The following is a 19,520-nucleotide window of genomic DNA, read 5'->3' as shown; positions in this document are numbered from 1 at the left end:
CAGGCTAGCGCTCACAGCTGGAAGGTTAACCCTGCACAGCTCGGGTCGCGTCGGCGATGGAGCTTGCTGACTGCAGGTAGGAACAACGCAATCATTACCGGGCAGTTTTGTGATTCTATTCTCCAATCGGTGGGAAAGAACGCTTTTGGTTTTTTTTTCATCTCCAGGGCGGATTTGTGTGTCGACGATCGCCGTACCAAGCCCAGTTCAGTCCAATTGGCCACCTGCATCTGCATCAGCCTGAACCAGTTTATGCAGGCGGACCTGATTTGGGATGGGTATCCATGTGCAATAGATTTATCAAGCATTCTTTGGTTGTATTTAATACCGGTACGTGATGCTGGCCAAGATGATCATCCAGCGGCTGGCGATGGTCGTCGCCGTCGCGGGTCAGGTCTGTTCGGCCGCCCGCCCATCATTCATGACACCGCGGTTCTACGCACACCAGCAAGCAAACGAAGTTGTTGCCGCAGCTGAGGGCCGATACCCCGCGCGCAACATCTCTGTTCCTGTCGACCACTTCCACAACGACACTTCCTACGAGCCGCACTCCAACGACACCTTTGAGCTGCGCTATTGGTTCGACGCCAGCCACTACGTCAATGGCGGGCCCGTCATCGTCCTGCTCGGCGGTGAAACCAGCGGGGCGGAGCGTCTGCCCTTTATGGAGAAGGGTATCCTGTACCGCCTGGCCCGGGCAACCAGAGGCATGGCCGTCGTGCTCGAACATCGGTACTACGGCGCGAGTTTTCCGACCCCCAACCTGACAACCGAAAACCTTCGCTTCTTGACCACGGATCAAGCCCTTGCCGACACTGCCTATTTTGCCAAGAACGTCGTCTTCCATGGGTACGAAAATAGGAACCTGACGTCGCACACGACACCCTATTTTGCCTACGGCGGGTCGTACGCAGGTGCCTTTGCTGCTTTTGTCAGGAAGCTGTACCCGGATGTGTTTTGGGGCGCCATCTCGTCGTCCGGGGTGCCGCTCGCTGTGATTGACTACTGGGAGTACTGCGAGGCCCAGAGAAAGTTTGCGCCGTCCGAGTGCGTGGACGTCACTCAAAAGCTCACCAATGTGCTCGATACGATTGCCCAAGATGGGAAGTTTGAGGACATGAAGAAGCTCAAGGAGGTGTTTGGGCTGTCCAACCTCACGAACCGGCATGATTTCGCCAACGTCTTGTCGTCTGGCATCATGGGCTGGCAGTCGCTCAACTGGAACCCCAAGGTGAGCGACAACTTGACGTACGAATACTGCGCCAATGTCTCCTCCGAGACGATTGTGTATCCTGAGACGAGGGCGCTGAAGGATCAGGTGCAGGATCTTTTGGTCCTGGGCGGGTACGAGGATGCAAACGACCTGGAGACCCTAACGCCGCAGATGTTGAACTACATCGGCTGGATCAATGCCACCTCCATCAAGGGTTGTAACGATATGGGCGCTACGCAGGATGAGTGCTTCTCGCTCGTGGAGCCGGATGCTTGGAAAAAAAACGACCTCGGCACCTGGCCATGGAGGTCTTGGCAATATCAGGTTTGCACACAGTGAGTATTTATTTTTCCTATTGAGCGAACTCGTATCTATTAAACTCGATGTCCAGCTTCTAACCTCTAAAAACCCTGGGGCCAAAGATGGGGATATTTCATCACCGGTTCGGGATATCCTGAAAACAAACTACCGCTTATATCTCGCCTCATCGACCTACCTTACCTCACCCTCCAGTGCAAGTACACATTCAACATGACTGCACTTCCCGACGTCGACCACATCAACAAGCTTGGCGGGCTCAATTTCAGCTACCCGCGCGTGGCCTTTGTGGATGGCGAAGCCGACCCGTGGCTGTACGCTGGTGTCCATGCACCGGAAGCGCCCAAACGCAACTCGACCGACACGGAGCCTTTCCTACTGGTCAAGGGCGGTGTTCACCACTGGGACGAGAACGGTCTATGGGACAATGAGACTACGGTGGAGCTCCCGCCGAGGGAAATACTAAATGTGCAAGCGCTGGAGGTACAGATGATTCAGCGGTGGCTGGGTGAGTGGAGAAGGAGGAGTAACGCACTGGACGAGTTGCAATTGAGGTACACGCTCGAGGATACCATAGACGTGACCTGAAGGCAGTCTGGCTGTTGGGTGTCGTGTCTCGTACTCGGCTTGCCCTATTGGCAGCATGTAATAGGCGACAGTGTACAAGGTTGTATGCTGCAGTTGTTCAATCATAGATGATGCACATGTAATGTTTTCTTGGAGAATTTCTACCTGGATATGCAGCGAGCAAGTATTTGGCCAAAGTTTGGTCTGGAGGCTGGCGTATAAGTCCCACTCTTGCAACCCTGTACTGGTACAAGGACCTGGAGTAGTAAACTTGCCAAAGAGCTTCTCGACCCCACCTCATTACTCGTTCTCCGATATGCCTAATTTTCGAGGGATTCTTGGTCAAATTGATTGAATCGTGTGTGATCACAGACATCGACCTTCCTGGACGTGACAGGGTCACTACCTACTTTACCTATATAATAAGCGCAAATGACAAAGGCAAAGGGTCCAATGCTTGTAAAATGGGCCGGTCCATCTTGTTGCATTGCATGGATCAGTGGGGCCAACGGCAACGTCAGGCCGTAGTTTAAAGGCGGAGTAGCGGAATAAAAAAAATAAAAAAAAACCTTTTCCCCCCATCTGACTTCCTTTGCTTTTTATTGTAAAGGTTGTTCTGACGAACTATTCCATACACCAGCAAACGGGAAATTTAGAGTTGGAGAACGAAAAAAGAAAACAAGAAAATTTGACATGACAAAAGATCAGGAAACCGGCTACGGTGCGCTGCAAACCTCACAGCAGCACGAGGCCGCCGGAGCGTCACCGTCGTCTTCATCAGATGGGCGGCCCGTTAGCCGAGACCACGACGCCGAAGTCGGCGCCTGCGGTGACCAAGATGCCACAGAGTCGAGCCAAACTCGCGGTGGCGAGATGTTGGCAAAGGTGAAGGAATTTTACACGCGCAACCTGGGGTTGTTGTTTGTGTTTCTGGCCCAGGGGTGCGGCGCATGTGTATGTTTTGTTTTGTCTATGGATTACTTTGAGGAATTGCTTGCACTTTTTTTTTCTTGGAAAAAAAAAAGAACTGTTGACTCGGACTAACACACCCTCTGCCCGCCACAAAAAAACAGATGAGCGTGGCGGCCAAGCTCCTGATCAACGACGAGTCGGCGTCCTTTCACGCGCTGCACGTCATCTTTGTGCGCATGCTCGCCACGGCCATCCTGGGCCTCCTGTACATGTGGTGGAAGAGCGTGCCCGACGCGCCGTTTGGCGACCGCCGCGTCAGGGGCCTGCTGCTGCTCCGCGGCGCGAGCGGCTTCTCGGGCCTGCTGGGCCTGTACTATTCGCTCTCGTACCTGCCGCTGTCGGATGCGACGTTTATCTCCTTTATCATCCCGGCCATTACGGCCATTGTGTGTTTTGTGTTTTTGAAGGTGTGTTTTTGTTTTGTCTTTGGGGTTTTTTTTTTGTTATATATATATATACATCTACCCACCCCCTCCGCTGGATTGGTTTTGCTTCGTCTGTCGTTGCCCCAGCTGACACGGTCAACAAAAAAAAACAGGAACCCATGAGCAAGCACGAGACTTTTGCCGGCGTGCTGGCGTTCACGGGCGTGCTGCTCATCGCACGCCCCACCTTTCTGTTTGGCGGCAGCCACGCGAGCCTGGACGAGGACCCTGCAGCGGCGGCGTCGGCGTCGGCGGCGTCGTCTGTGTGGGGCGGTTACTTTTCGCAGTCGGCGCCGACGCCGCCCGCAGTCACCCCGACGCAGCGGACGCTGGCCATCGTCGGCGGCGTCGGCGGGTGCTTCTGCGCCGCCACGTCGTACGCCACGATCCGCGTCATCGGCAGGCGCGCGCACTCGCTCGTCAGCGTAAACTACTTTGCCATGGTGGCGACCGTCGGGTCCGCGGTCGCCATCCTGCTGCATCCGGATCTGGAGTTTGTGTTTCCTGATCGGCCGAGGCACTGGTGCGTTGACTCTTGTTTTTTTTTTCTTTTTTTTCTTTCTCTTGTTTCTTCTTCAAACTGGGGATGCGTTTGGAGCGAGGATAGGGGGGCTGACTTTTGTGCTAACACTGTGGGACTCCTTCCTCAAAAAAACAGGCTTTTGTTTCTTTTGATTGGAATCGCCGGGTTTTTGCTGCAGTTCCTGCTCACCGAGGGCTTGCAGAGGGAAAAGGCAGGGCGTGCGACTAATCTCATAGTAAGTTTTGTTTTTTTTTATTGGGCATCACCCTGTCCGCCGTTCTTGGGCTTCTTCTGACGCCAGATCTCGGCGCACAGTATACCCAGATAGTGTTTGCACTCGTGACGGAGCGTATCATCTGGGGCACGGTGCCTTCGTCGTTGAGCCTTGTCGGCGGCCTCTTGATCATAGTCGCTGGGGTCTGGACCACGCTGCAAAAGCAGAGCACGACAAGCGATTTGGCGAATGCTGCTAATGCCGGGTCGAGCACTGCGGAGCCGGACGAAGAGACTGGGCTGCTGGGTCCGAGTTCAAGAAACTCGGAACAAAGGACGTGAGAAGCACTGATCAATGACGAGTAATGGTTTCAATGGCATTTAGCATTTACGAAGCAAGACAGAAGCATATTGGGCGGGTAGGTTATAGATGAATCATGTTTGTTTATAAACAGGAGGACGTCTAAAAAGATCCTCGGACTATTGCTAGTCTATATCTCCCATAAAACGGTAAAAAGAAGAAAAAGAATTATATGTCATGACCAAGGCATTAAAAAGCTGACAAAAAAATGATCAAACATCAGCTGGTTGCTGGTTGATTGCACAAAAAAACCGGCAATCAACTCGGGTATAGCAGCGATTGTCTCGCAGGGGGGCTCTTGACGAGCAGAGAAGTTTAAACAAGAAAAAAAAGATTCATGTGCCAAAGAAGAGTGAAAAAGAGGTAAAGAAAAAGTAAGTAATCAGAGAAAATTATTTCTTGACCTTGAGGTCGAAGCGGTCAAGGTTCATGACCTTTGTCCAGGCGGCGACAAAGTCCTTGACAAACTTCTCCTGGTTGCCGTTCTCGGCGTAGACCTCGGCGATGGCCCTCAGCTCGGCGTGCGAGCCAAAGACGAGATCGGCGCGCGAGCCCTTGTACTTTTCGCTCCTGCTCTTCCTGTCGGTGCCGACCCAGCTCTCGCCGTCGGCGCCCGAGGCGGTCCAGGCGATGTTCATGTCGACCAGGTTGACAAAGAAGTCGGGAGTCAGCTTGCCCTTGTTGGCGGTAAAGACGCCGACGTCGGAGCCGTCGTAGTTGGCGCCCAGAGCGCGCATGCCACCAACCAAGACGGTCAGCTCGGGGGGAGTCAGGGTCAGCTGCGAGGCCTTGTCGACCATGATCTCCTCGGTGCGGGCGCGGGCGGTGCCACGGCCGTAGTTGCGGAAACCGTCGGCCTGGGGCTCGAGGTACGAGAACTGCGTGACGTCGGTCTGCTCCTGGGTGGCGTCGACACGGCCCGCAGAGAAGGGGACCTTGATGTCGACACCGGCGTCCTTGGCGGCCTTTTCCACGGCGGCGGTGCCACCGAGCACGATCAGATCGGCCAGCGAGACCTTCTTGTTGCCGTTGCTGCCGTTAAAGTCGGACTGGACCTTCTTGAGGGCGTCGAGGACGGCAGACAGCTGAGTGGGGTTGTTGGAGACCCAGTTCCTCTGGGGCTCGAGGGCGATGCGGGCTCCGTTGCAGCCGCCGCGCTTGTCAGAGTTGCGGTAGGTGGTGGCGCAGGCCATGGCGGTGGAGGCGAGCTTGGAGACGTCCAGACCGTCGGTGGAGAGGATGGCGGCCTTGAGCTTGTCGACGTCGGCATCGTCAATCAGGTCACCCTCCCGGGCGGGGAGCGGGTCCTGCCAGATGAAGGACTCCTTGGGAACCTCGGGGCCGAGATACCTGGTGGTGGGGCCAAGGTCACGGTGCAGGAGCTTGAACCAGGCCTTGGCAAAGGCGTCGGCCAGCTCCTCGGGGTGCTCGAGCCAGCGCTGCGAGATCTTGAGGTACTCGGGGTCGTTGATCAGCGCCAAGTCTGAGGTCAACATGGTAGCCTTGCGGAACTTGGTCTTGTCAAAGGGGTCAGGGTAGTCGACGGTGCCGTTGACCGCCTCCCACTGATGCGCGCCGGCGGGAGACTCGACAAGGGTCCAGTTGTTGTTGATGAGGGACTCGAGGTAACCATTGCTCCATCTGTTGTAGTGGATGTGATGATTAGTTGATGCTGTCGTTGCATGTGTGTGTGGTTGCTGATTGAGCCTTGGCAATTGTGTTGTGATCGGGGCAAAAAAACAGAGAAAGAATTCAAGACAAAATGGGACAAAAGTATGTCGTCCAACGGCGCCAACCACTCATATCCCGTCCACCCCCACGGCACTGCGCCAAGAAGGGTTCCGTTGTAGGGTTGCATACATAAGATATGCACCTTGCCGTCACAATGTATGCCACCCACTGGGCGACAGTAATTGTGATTGTGATCGGGGAGATAAAAATAGGTTCGTGCTTTTTTTTCGGGGCGAAGCGACGGCAAGGCTAGTGGGTCCTTGCAGAAGGTGAGACCCCTTGAACCCCTGCCTCTTTTGCATGTCTTGATCTTTTTTTGGGGAGGTGGTAACGCCAAGAAGTGAGGCAAAACACAACCACACCGAAACAAGGCAAAGTGCAGAGACAGAGGGGAAAAAAGAAAAAACGGGAGAACGACCACTCAAAGACAAGAAAAAAAAAGAAAAAGAAAAAAGAAAAATAAAGATATGCCAGAATGAGCCCCAATTCGGGAGCCACATTCTTAAGTGGGTTAAGACGCGCCAAGTTGAGGGGCAGATGATGATCATCTTATTGATGATCCTATTCCTGGGTTGGAATAGAAGGGGGCAAGTGAAGGCTAGACAACGGAAAAGGGACAAGGACAAGGGGGGTCGACTGATAACAAGAGGAAGAAAAAAAAGACTCACTTGGTAGGAGTCTTGGTCCAGATAACCTCCAGACCGCTCGTCATCTGGTTGGGGCCGTTGCCGTCGCCGACACTGTTGTGCCATCCGAGACCCTGCATGCCAAGGTCAGCAGCCTCAGGGGCGGGGCCAATATTTGCTGCAGAGAAGGAGACAGAAACAGTCAGTAAGCAGCACAGAAAAAAAAGAAAGATATTTCGGGAAACATTTGCAACATGTCGTCTCTCGTGCGGGTCAACCACTCACAGCCCTTGACGGCACCATGCGTCTTGCCAAAGGCGTGACCGCCGGCAATCAGAGCCACAGTCTCGGTGTCGTTCATGCCCATCCTGCCAAAGGCCTCGCGGATGTCCTTGGCCGAGGCGGCCGGGTCAGGCGTGCCGTTGGGACCCTCGGGGTTGACGTAGATCAGACCCATGTGGGTGGCGGCCAGCGGCTTCTCGAGCTTGTCGGCGCGCGCGTTGATGTCGACGCTGTTGTTGTAGCGGACGTCGTTGCCCTGCGGCACAAAGGTGGTCTCGGCACCCCAGTAGACCGCCTCGTCCGACTGCCACGTGTCGGCCCTGCCACCGCCGAATCCAAGCGTCTTGAAGCCCATGTTCTCGAGCGCGACGTTGCCCGTAAGGAGCATCAGGTCGGCCCATGAGATCTTGTTGCCATACTTTTGCTTGATGGGCCCTGCATGTCACAAGATAAATTTGTCAGTTTTGCCGTCTTCCTTTTTTTTTCACATGCATCCATCATGCACCGACTCAACCCGGCAAACCAAGGCATTCACACAAGGCATTTGCAAACTTACAAATCAGCCGCCTAGCTTTGTCCAGGTTTTGGTTGTCGGGCCAGCTGTTGAGGGGAGCAAATCGTTGCTGACCCTGTCATTTGTCAAAGAAATCCAAAGTTAGCTAGTCACTCACACGTCCGATATGCATGCCTATCATGGTGGTTGCGCCAAGGCACACCACACAATGGTGAATGCCAAGAAAAGAGTTTATTCCCTCCCACAGACGTAGGGCAGCAAGGGGGAACAAAGGCTCCGCTCGGATGGATGGTGAAAATGGTTATGGGCAAGGTCCAGTCTGACAGGTCTGAGTATGGACATGGGGGTGTGTGGGTTCGATATGTGATGAAGGCTTGGAAGGTTTGTGTAAATAAAGTGGGTGCGGTGCGTGGGAAAAATGCGGGCAAGTTGCCGAGTCAATTTGATCCCTGATCAATTTGCCTCCCCCACGGGCCACTATTTTATTGTAGTACAAGTACAACAAAATTGATGGTGGGTGGTTCGTGCTGGTGGCAAAAGTGAAGAGATAGTCGGGCGGGAAGAAAAGAGGAGCAAAAACATGGGATGGAGGGTGACATAGTCCAAAGTCGCAGCTTTCACTCACCATTCCACCACCGCCACGGCCGTCCATGGCCCGGTAGGTACCGGCACTGTGCCACGCCATACGGACAAACAGACCACCGTAGTTGCCAAAGTCGGCAGGCCACCAATCTTGCGACTCTGTCATCAGAGCCGCGATATCCTTCTTGACGGCTTCGTCTGTGGCACAAGTCATTTTTGCTTCTTGTCAGTACGGGCGTTGTTGCCACAATTTGGTACATGAACGAGATGAGCAACAAAAAGCAAAAGAGCCAGAAAGAGAAAAAAAAACATACAATCCAGAGATTGAAACGCCTCGGCGTAGTCAAAGTCGCCGCCGAGGGGGTTCTGGCTCGGCTGGAACTGACGTAGCACGTCGAGCCGGAGCTGGCATGGCCACCAGTCGTGACTCCTCGTGCCGCCGCCGGCCTGGTTGCTCTTCACCGCGCATCGTCCAAAGGTCGTCGTCTCTGGCGCATCAGCCCTTTTCTGGGGAAGGCTGCTGTCCACGGTCCCATCTCTCTTTGCAAAGGGGCAGCCCTGGCCCGAGACGCTGATGGGCTGCGTCAGGAGCGAGGCTGCGAGCAGCCAACTTGAGAGTGATGCGTGCATCTTTTTTTTTTTGTTTGTGTTGTTTGTCAAAGGTTTTTTTCGGTATGTACAGAACAAAAAACCCCAAATCAACAAAAAAAAAAAGGAGTGGCCGGATGCAAGATCGGAAAGGAGACCCGTGATGAAGGGAATGAAGAGAGTAAAGTGAAGGTCGAGAGTAGAGATGAGAAGCACCGAGATATATACTGATCTGCTTCTCCTCCACTACTAAGGAAGGCTTGGCAAGGCAGGTGGTATCCAAGCTTGGTCAGCTACTCTCAACGGATCCTAGACGAACCTAGAGAAAGCTTCGGAAGCTAGGCGAGGGCGAAAAAAAAGGTACCCGTTAGGGGTCTCCACCGAAATGGGGGGGAAAACAAGTCAATGACAATGAATACCTGACCTAATAGGAGCGGACTTATTCCCACTTTGGCCATCCTTCTTTGCTCACCCCCATACCCAGAATTATGATTTTATACTACCTTCCTGCGTTGACTTATTCCCCCGACGGTTTACCAGGAGGGGGAAGGGAAAAGAAGGTAAAGCAACACCCCAGCAAGCCTAACATCCGCAAGCCGCACCCCCGGGGGCGACAAGGTCAAGGGCTGGGTGTCGAGAATGAAGGGAATAACACCACGATAATAAGGAATAAGACGAGAGATAAAATAAAATAGAACCAAAATAAAAAAGAGCAAAACTAAACTCCCTCCTTCACCCCCCATGTTCCCCAAAAACGGTCAAATACCACCTCAAAAAATATGGCCCACGCAACCACGCCAGAGAAGCCAAGATTTGATCCCCGGCCCGCATGCTGGGTCTGGACCTGGGCAGGTTTGCAGCCTTTTTGGCCGGCAAGCCGGATGTGAAAAAAAAGTAGGCAAGTATTAACCCAAAGTTGTTCAGAACGGGTATCAAGATCGCAACTTTGGCGCGGGCCCAGGCGAGAGAGGCGCAGCCTTTTCCATAGATGGAAAATACCTGCAAAAGTATTTTGGTTTATTTTGTTGTCTCATGTTCCTCCCGTATCCGTCCTCCCATCTACAGTACCAGTATCAGGTAATAATTAGCAGATTATTTATCTATTTATTCAGTTTTGATTCAATTTTTTTTTCCCCCTTTGCAGACCTAGTCTTGTTCCAAACAAACCAGATGCCCTTTTCTCCTTTTTTTTTCGCTATCTATGGATAATCGAGATGGTCCCCGCCGTCGCAAGCCACCAGTGAATAAAAAGAAACCTTCGAGACATCTTCCTTCTCTTGTACTGTATGACATACTTGGCCCGTTTGGAGAGCTCTGGAGTGGTCCCTTTTTTTTTGTCCTTGCTCGTTATTGTTTCTGCACTAATCAGGCACAAATACTGTACCTCACCTGTTTGCTGCTGTGGTTTCCAATCAGCCTCAGCGCTAACCAATTTTTGTCCAATGGCTGCTCACCAATGGCTTGCAGGGGTTCCTGCATGGCGTACCACGTTAGTAGACCGCAGTTTCGATCCAGTGGGTGCAGGGCTAGGTACAGGTGGGAAACTTGGTTGACCACCAGACTTGGCGACAAGTTCATCATGCAATGGCTTTAGGGGATGCGCCACACCTTTTGCCTCGCACTGTCTTTTTTCTAATGTTGATTGTGATGGGCAGACACATGCTTGCTGTGCCTAGCACCAGACCCAACATCCAAACAGCCCGGTTCCCTCCACTTGGCGTCGTTTCCCTACTGTGATTGATACCACACAAAACAAATCTCGAAAGGCGACAGGTCGGCACAATCGTCGAGGCTGCGAGTGTCAGAAACAAAAAAAAGTCGTCCGACAGATACTTTGGTAGAAAAGCATGGGAGAGGTGTCGGGGGTGCGGAGAAGAAACGTGCAGTAAACAATGTACCGGTACAAACGAAAAAGGAAACGAAGCCACATGGTACGATTTGTTTTTTGAAAGGCCCTTGTTTTTTTTTTAAATGTTTATTTTCAAGGTTCCCGAGGTAGCTGAACCATGGTTTCTGTCCTCTGCATCAGGAACTTACATAATATGTAATTCGGCAAGAGTATGAATCCGTATACAATTTGCGATTGGGATATGGTTCAATGCAATGCTGCTGACCGGCGACAGTTTTCGCTGTCAGGACATTGTTACTTTTGACTTCAAATTAAGGTACCGAAACTACCCATGCCAGGGAGGTATGGAGCTAAGCAGCACATCATTCTCCTTGGGTTCTCAGAGTCGAACGGACGTTGCGCCATATTTCGGCTCGTTTTCTTCATTCGTTCTTGTCGTCCGGCCACAACTCCACCCGATCTCTAGTTGGTTTGATGACTGCTTGAGTTCGCGACCGACAGAGGCGGGGGTGATGTTGTCATGCGTACTGTAAACAATGGAAATAATGTTAAGTGGTGGTACTCGTGGTGGACGACCTCTGAGGTGCCCCAAAATAAAAAGTTTGTTTCTCGTCTGTCATCTCATCAATCTCCCCCAAGCTCCCCCGAGCTCTCCCCCCTCCCAAAGGGAAAACTGGGCCACGAGGCGATGCAACCTGCCTGCGCTTGGCAGGGATGCACCCTGTCTTAATTAAACCTGGCAGCGTTCTGGTGCGGTTCTACTGGTATTGCGGTGGGCTCCCTTACGTAGGTAGTGTAGCAGTTGCAAAGCGCAGTTCGTACGGTAGAGAGGACAAAAAAAACCCGGTCGGCTTCTAAGAATTTAGCGCCCGGCTCAGTGCCGTGCCGTTCGCTGCCAATGTGCTTGACCCCTCTTTGCCACTACTTGGGGGCTGTTCGTTGTGGGCCCCCTCAAAGAGGGGGTTACAAAACCTTGATTTTCGAAAAAACCGTGGGCCAGCAAATTTGTTAGCAGATCGCTAACAAAGTAGCTCATGAAAGTTCGATTCACGTTCGTAAACACTACACCCACGAAAAAGGTTAGAATTTGCAGATAAATTGAAGCCGTGAATTGCGCTGTAGATATCTATTTCTGGAGTTTTGGCTCAATCGCCCTTTTCCGGTCGCTCAAGCGGTCACAAGGCGACCCGGGTATTTCCAACTTATCCTTTCTACCACCCGGTATTGGCGGCGAGGAACGGTCTTCAAGCGGTCTCGTATCCTGAAGTTGACGGGGAGAGGGTGTAGCTAATGGTATATACCGTGGGAACGGTTTGGAAGGCCTGTTTGGGGCGGGAGGTGAGGCTGATTGCGAGGATCGTGATACGCATATGCTGATAGAACAGGCAGAGTCGGTATCCACGGTAATATTGATCTGGGTACTTGTATTTCCAGCTGAAATTGGCCCTTTATCGACGAACCATAACTGTGAGGGCTGTGAATCGGTCTTCTTCCTTTTTCCAGGGCGTTCCCTGACCGCCGGAACGTTCTCCGGCGTGAAGCCGAGGTCCTCCAGATATCTCTTCTGTTGTATCTTAATCCCGTTGGGCATGCCCTCTGTTTCTCGCCAGCGTTGAATAGCCTGATTTTTATCCCTATACCACGCATCTCTGACGAACTTTTCTTGTTGGTATAGGGCTGTTTCCTCGATTAACGCCTGTTTGGCTTCGTGAGCGACCCGCATATCTTCTAACGTATTAGCGGTCTGGAACTGCTTGTCTTTTGACTTCAACGTCATTTTGACTTTGTAACGTGAAGCGCGTTGAAGGCGTTTTTGCTTATTCGTCTGCTCTTGGGCAACGCGTTGCTGTAGGATGATCGCCTCGTTGGCAACGGCTTGTAAATCCGAGATAGCATCAACGGTATCTGAACTAAAGTGGTGCGCCTTGGCCGCCATACGGCTTGCCGCATATTTGGCCCGTGAAAATCGTTCAGCGGTAGGAAGGGAGTCCGGATATCGCGGTGTATTCGCTGCCGTGGCGTGGCCACGCAGTTTGGCGAGCACTTTGGTGCCGTCGACAGGAAACAAGCCTGTATCTTGGAAACCGCTTATTACGTGGCCAGTTGTGAAAGCCGTTTGCCAGCAGCGCTAAGTTAAGGGAAGATATATCAGTTTACCGCTAAATTAACCTGTAGATCGAAAACGACTTACTCGAATCGCAGCAACGAAATCTGAGCGGGTGAACACCGGAATACCGGTGTTTATATGCTCATGCAGGACCGCCTGCAACTCGTTTTTCAGGTGAGTGAATACGGATACGTCCATGGGCTGCATATAATGCGTTGAATGAGGCGGTAAAATAACGATCTCGATATCAAATCTGAGGCAATAATCAAGTATCTCCATGCCAAAGTGGCCGGTAAAGCCGTCGAGAAAAAGCCACCTCCAAATACGTGTTTTGGCCCGCTGTGAATTTGGATCGATTTTGGCCGCAGTGCGGTTCACAAAGTCGAATCTGACGTCAAAGTTATGACCAAACCACTCTTTCAACGTGGGAGATCCGATCGATTGCACGGCAGCAACTTCTGGCCACGAATACCGGTTGAAATGCTGTATCCAGGTGAGCTGGATATCTCCGTTGGAAAACCCCGTTTCTGACCGCGTAAAAACGATACCCTCAGGCAGATCCAGATCAAGCCAATCGCTCGTTGGCCACTTTGTGAAGATACAGAAGGGCGGTAGCGACTGCCCAACAGCGTTGCCACCGCCTATCAACGTACAACTCTCACGGTTAGCCGGATCCGCGGTGCGTGGCTTTTCATGCCTCTTTTTCGTCACGACCAATACCGGTATCCGGCCATCTCTCACACCGATTCTAGTACCACATTCGTCAGCGTTCCAGGCCGCTGAAGCCGTGATCCCAAGCTCTACCGCATGAGCCGCCGTGCGGCGATACCAGGCCTCCACAAGATCGATCTGTTGCTCCCAACTAAGGCGAGTAATCTCGACGGGTTGTTGTTTGGTAAGTCGCAGTTCCGGGTGTTTTTTACGCCAACGGCCGTACCAGTTCATTTGAATTGGACCACAGGGCGGTATACGTGACTGACGCATCAGATTGGCCGCAGATATTACGTGTTGTGAGTCGGGATATGCACCAAGTTTATCAAGCTGCATGATATACGCAACGAGAGCTTGATCTTCAGCATCAGTCAACAATGAAGGCCGCCCGCTGCGCTTTATCGATATCTTAGGAATGCCATTGATCAGGAGATTACGAGCATGCCGCTGAGTACTCGAATACGGGTAACCGTTCCTTTTACAGAACGATCGTAGCGATTCTGGCTTGGATCTGCCCTCCCGCGCGGTATCCGCCCTACTGCGGTGAGTTTCGACATATTGGGCATACATGCGGGCTCCTAAGATAGCTTGAGATTCTGGGGACGTCATGATATAGGTATATTTGCGGTAAGTGCAATTGTGTTGTTATGGAACGGGATTACACTCGGCATAAGTTAAATTGTTAACGATTTTCTAGGTAAAAAACTGATGCGGGGTGGCCCACGGTTTTTTCGAAAATCAAGGTTTTGTAACCCCCTCTTTGAGGGGGCCCACAACGAACAGCCCCCAAGTACATGTGCAGGAACCACTGTACATTGTACGATAGGAGACTTTTGAAATGTACCGTGGTACGGAGGTAGGAAACAGAACCCGTTTGGATCTAACTATTGACCGACCAGACCAGATCAGAAATAGGAGGGCGGGAATGTAATGCTTTGCTTTGTTTCATCTCTTATTTGATTTGTTTGTTTTTGCCACTAATCATTCCACCGATTTGTTCTTTAATTACCGGCGAGTTTTACGTGGTACACCTTCGTACCTTACCCATCAACAATTTTCCCCATAGCGGAATTCTACCACGTAATTACCACGTACCTTCTCTGACTTTCTCTCCTCTCTACCAGGACTCTCTGCCTTATTGCCCTTGCTTTGGTCGCCAAGATTGCCAAGCTTGCTACCTCTAATCTGCTGCCCCTCAGTTGTTGCCTATGCACGTTGGCATGGGCACACTGTATCACTTAACTCACTATAGCTGTGCAAGGAACAAAGCCAAGTCCCAACAGTCTGGTTTCCTCCACTCATTTACATATATACTACGTAGTAATTGGTCTTTATGTCACAGATCATTAAAGCGAAAAGAAAAAAGAAGGAAGAAAAAAAAGAAGAAAAGAAGCCTAACAGCACACCACCACCAAATTACTTCGTACTAATTTCCATCTGATCCCATTGGCATGCCTAGATTTCCCTCCAAGTCTCCGAGTCGCGTCCACCCCTCCATCTCTTTGCGGTGTGGGCTAATGAGATGGAGGGATGGGTGATTTTACGAGTGTAATTTATTTAATCTTTTTTTTGCTTAGCGGTCTTTTGTCAGGTACGCCCTTGCTTGCCTGCCTGCCTGCCTGCCTGCGTCTGGCGGATCGACCCGCAACGGCGTTCTTCGGCTCAATCTTGTTTTCCCACAAAGAGGCAGAAAGTTCGCGCGTTAAAGAAGCTTTGGACGGATTTTCGGGGTATTTTCTGCTCCTCCTCCCACCCCCTTGAAAAAAAGAAAAAAAATCCCACCCTGCCGTTTTCGCCTTCTGCGACTAACAACGTGTGGGTGAAGAGATGATGCTTCTTTGTTCGCATACCACGTAACCTTCACCTTATGCCCCCCCCCCTACTGCCACGTTGGAGACCCCTATTTATTTGTCCCTCGGGATTTGCAAAACTCGCCGGCAGTAGCCTCGGGATTGGAAGCGTTTGCCAAAATTGTCCGGTCAATGCCGTAAGCTTTTAGAGTACCTTTCTTTTTTTTCTCCCCACCCTCTGGCAATATTCGCGTTTCCCCAGTGTGCACACATGCTTTTCAGCTCGTCTGCTCAGCGAGGTGTGGTTGCCATGACAAAACTCAAGATAATAACAGCAGCAGTACAGAGTTGGCTTACTATGTAGGCTACCCAGTCACTGTGGTACAGCATGTGTTATGGGCTAGATGGGATGAGTTATGGCGGTGCTGGGCGCTGATTCACCCAATCACCAAGCCTCAACCTTGACCAATGTGCGCCGGCAATTCGGCGCTGTCACTTGTCACGACTAGGTACCTTAGTCAGTGAAATCTTACTACCATGCATAACAAGCATGAACGTAGCCTGGAGGTTGTTAATCATTGCTTACTTGCACGTGTATACGATGTCCATGGTTATTGCGGGTTAAAAAGCCCCCAATAGTAAAATAAATACTGTATACAGTAAGAATATTATCTTGTCTTGTCCCTCTACTTCCTGTCGACAAGGTCACCCTAAAGTCATACTCATTCTCATTCATCTTCCCCGCACCTTGGCAATCCACCAGTACCAAATATTTTCAGTATTAGTCTGACCATAAGCAAGCTATTTATAACCACAAATATCACGCCAACAGGCACTCACTCTATCGTACACAACGTATTGCTAGACACAAACGTGTATGTGCTGGGCCATGTTGGCACCTCTAGAGATGCTTGTGATGCTACCTCGAGGGGGGCGGCCGCGCGTACGCAGTACGACCTTTGCCAAGACCCCTCGTCGAGGTCATCACAAGTCCTCGGGGAGAATAAGGCCCGGTACCCACCTCAGACAAGAAGGGTCCCAAGAAAAAAACGTGGTCTAATTGATACTGTTCCAGATCCGATCACTGTACGGTACGGTATGTACCCAGATTAGCTAAGTCAGTCTCGGTATATGTCTAAGGTACGATTAGTAACCAAGACAAAAAGATATCTTTCCCTAGACCAAACGGGGGAAACGGAGGAACTAACAAGGCCTACTACAGTACGGTAGCCCATTGACTCCAAGAATAAAGGTTTGAGGCAGAATCGATAATCCAACAGCAAGCCTCCGACGGGCACAATTCCAAATAAACGCGAGCAAAACGTTTCCCTCCGATCAGATGACTTTGTAGCAAAAAGATTTATTCTTGAGTCCTTGGCAAAACTTTAATAATCCTTCTTCTCAAACGTTCCTATTACGGCCATGTACTAATTAAGATATTTTCTTTCTGATTTCTTTTTATCAAATCAGGAATGCACCGCGTGTTCTGGACCTTGTGCCTCGGTGACGTCGGGGCGCCGCCAGTACGGTACCGGAGCTTATGCCCTCCCCAATCCGGGTTGGTGATATCGCCGCTTACGGAGTTTGCAAGCCGCAGTGGCCGGCCTGATATTGTTTATCAAGCCAACCTGCTTCGACTTTTAACAAGTGATACGGTCTGCACTTTTCTCTTACCTCATCCAAGAAGGAATTTATCAGTAATTAGTTTGCTAGTCTAATTAGTATATTTGCAAAGCTGGGAATGTGACCGACGTGACAATGTGATAATGCCGTCATGGATGATAGGAATTTTCAGACTTCACAGGTCGTGGTCTTCCCAAAGGACTGACGGGGCTACAAGTAAGTCCGTTCCTACTTGGTCGCGAACAGATTTGGCAAAGCGTCCCGTCCTATATGGGATGCAAGCCGACGATATGGTACTGGTAATTGGACCAAATGCAAAACCACCTAGGCAGTTTCGGACTTGTTCGGACCATGGGCTTACAAAATAGTATTAGTGTTATTCGACGACCTTGTTTTTATCTCGTATATCCTGTATATGCAAGATGTCGTCTCATCGCCAGCTACTTCCAGGCCTCTCATTGTTCTCTATTTAGACTCAGTATCGCGCCCTATTGACAAACACCAGAAACTAAACCAAAACGATCCACGGCCAACTATCATTCAACCACTGAAGGAAGAGAACGAAAGAGAAAAAAAAACCAAGACAAAACTGCCCGCCATGCTCATCCTCATCCCAGGAATCACCGGCAACGTAGGAAAGGAGTTGTGCGCAGCCGCACTCGCGGCGGGCCACACAGTCCGCGGGCTGGGGCGAAGCCCAGAAAAGCTGCCGGCGGAACTCAGCTCGCGGCTCGAGTCGTTTGTCAAGAGCACGTCGTACGCCGACGTGGCGGCCTTTGACGAGGCCTGCAGCGGCGGGGTCGACGCCGTCATCGTGGCGTGGCCGGCGCACCCGCTGCTGCAGGTGGACGGGCAGCTGATGCTGCTGCGGGCAGCCGAGCGCGCGGGCATCAGGCGCTTCCACTCGGCGTCGTGGAACCTCGACTGGACCAAGTGCAGCCACGGGGACCTGATAACGTACGACGGGCTCAAGGCCTTTGCGCGCCACGCGCTCTACACGTCGCGCGTCCGCGTCACGCACGTCTTTGTCGGCGTGTTTGCAAAGACCTTTTTTGCCGTGCCGGGCGCGGGCGCGCTCGAGGCGGACAGCGCCATGTGGGTGCGCGGCGAGGGCCAGAGGCGCGTGCTGCAGACGCCGCGGGGCGACTCGTGGAGGATGAACTTTACCACCGAGGAGGACGCGGCGGCGTTCAGCGTGGCGCTCATCACGAGCGAGCACGGCGACAGGGGCGGGTTCTATCGCTTCTGCTCGGACACCTTCACGCCGAGGGAGGCCAAGGAGGCGTTTGAGGCGGTGCGCGCGGGCGGCGAGGTGACGTGCCGCACGCTCATGCCGCTCGAGGTCATCAAGAAGCTGGCCGATGACACAAAGGCCAATGCCGAGGCGGCCGGGCCCGAAATGTTTCAGATGCAGTACCTCGCCATTGCTGGTTTGGAGTATGGGTATTGGATCCCCAGCGAAAAGATGCTCTTTGATCCCGTGGATGCTGCAAAGTTCCCTCATGTGAAGAGGACGTCTGTGCGGGAGTATATTCAGAAGAACGCGTGGGTCTAAGTTGTACTTGTACTATAGTAGGTCTGGGTTTGAGGGTAGAGGGGCCATGGGAATCAAGGTACTTTTTTTCTTGTCCAGGACATGCATCATCTCAAGCTCAGAGCTAATGGGATTCCATTGCCGCTAATCTTACACAGTCTCATTCTTCGTAGCCTCTTTTTGGCCTGATCCTGCCTCGTGGAACAATTCTGCAAAAGGGCCACCGAATAATCTTGTTCTTTGTCCCGAGTGACTGTATCGACTACTGCTTCACTGTCAGTTCCTCAGTTGAAGCTTTTAAACTTCTTCCATACAGACCTTTAGACAACAAGAAACTCATTTTTATGTTTCCATGGTCGTTTCGGTATGGAAAGACCATAGACAATAGTGCCTTGGCATCCGGAGCTTTTGTCCAGTATTGTACGACGTAAGTTTGACAAGTCCGTGTGCCTATCTATCTTCTCATCTTGAAGGTCCGTGGTTGGTTGCCTCAGGGCATATACGTGGTAGGTACCAGGGGAAGGCATGTTTCGGCGTTGTTAGGCTTGCTTGTTACAGCGACAAGTGTGTTGATGTTTATGTTCCGAAATTCCATTGGGTGTGTTCTTGTAAGAGCGAGTCTCGGCCTCGCGACGCGCAACAAGGTTATAAAACAAAGCCCCGGGGCCCTACAAAGTATAGCTACAAAAGGTTGGGGTACGTTACATACGATACAAGGTTAAACGGGTAAGTTCCAATACCCTAGCACAGTATAAACATCATGAAATTGCCCTAACGCCATATTAATTTTGGGCTAAAAAGGGGTTTTAGAAACTGTGCCAAGCCCACGGAACTTGCCCATCTAACCTTCGTACCTACCTATTTACCTCCTAGCCTACTTACGAAGTAGACAACTTTTACACTTTATACGTGGTTTGGCTGCTCCTTTATATTTGACAGGGGTGCAAATTAGATTTGTGTTTATGCAATAGTTTGGATTTGGGGAATGTGA

General features: G+C 51.5%; 4 protein-coding genes across 4 annotated transcripts; 3 read left to right on the top strand and 1 right to left on the bottom strand.

Moving 5' to 3' along the window:
- The first annotated feature begins 60 nt into the window (after positions 1-60).
- Positions 61-2,364, top strand: MGG_15423 (uncharacterized protein). Its single transcript, XM_003720361.1, has 2 exons — positions 61-1,548; positions 1,636-2,364. The coding sequence occupies exons 1-2, from the start codon at positions 338-340 to the stop codon at positions 2,117-2,119; spliced, it is 1,695 nt and encodes a 564-aa protein (XP_003720409.1). The 5' UTR covers positions 61-337; the 3' UTR covers positions 2,120-2,364.
- A 318-nt stretch (positions 2,365-2,682) lies between these two features.
- Positions 2,683-4,793, top strand: MGG_09833 (uncharacterized protein). The gene is made up of 5 exons (XM_003720360.1): positions 2,683-3,052; positions 3,172-3,477; positions 3,609-4,018; positions 4,154-4,253; positions 4,334-4,793. Exons 1-5 carry the CDS (start codon positions 2,792-2,794, stop codon positions 4,571-4,573), a joined length of 1,317 nt encoding a protein of 438 aa, XP_003720408.1. The 5' UTR covers positions 2,683-2,791; the 3' UTR covers positions 4,574-4,793.
- Positions 4,656-9,253, bottom strand: MGG_09834 (catalase-peroxidase 2). Its single transcript, XM_003720359.1, has 6 exons — positions 8,642-9,253; positions 8,371-8,525; positions 7,788-7,860; positions 7,235-7,666; positions 6,992-7,127; positions 4,656-6,233 (listed from the first exon to the last, which is right to left on the bottom strand). Exons 1-6 carry the CDS (start codon positions 8,955-8,957, stop codon positions 4,985-4,987), a joined length of 2,361 nt encoding a protein of 786 aa, XP_003720407.1. The 5' UTR covers positions 8,958-9,253; the 3' UTR covers positions 4,656-4,984.
- An 8,340-nt stretch (positions 9,254-17,593) lies between these two features.
- On the top strand, positions 17,594-18,550 carry MGG_09836 (uncharacterized protein; the record flags this gene model as incomplete). The annotated part of the gene is made up of 1 exon (XM_003720358.1): positions 17,594-18,550. The coding sequence occupies one exon, from the start codon at positions 17,594-17,596 to the stop codon at positions 18,548-18,550; it is 957 nt and encodes a 318-aa protein (XP_003720406.1).
- Between the last annotated feature and the right edge of the window lie 970 nt (positions 18,551-19,520).

The sequence above is a fragment of the Pyricularia oryzae genome, chromosome 6, assembly GCF_000002495.2.
Source record: "Pyricularia oryzae 70-15 chromosome 6, whole genome shotgun sequence".
NCBI classification, from domain to species: domain Eukaryota; kingdom Fungi; phylum Ascomycota; class Sordariomycetes; order Magnaporthales; family Pyriculariaceae; genus Pyricularia; species Pyricularia oryzae.
The sequence above is the reverse complement of the archived record's forward strand: the minus strand, read 5'-3'. Positions and strand labels throughout refer to the sequence as shown.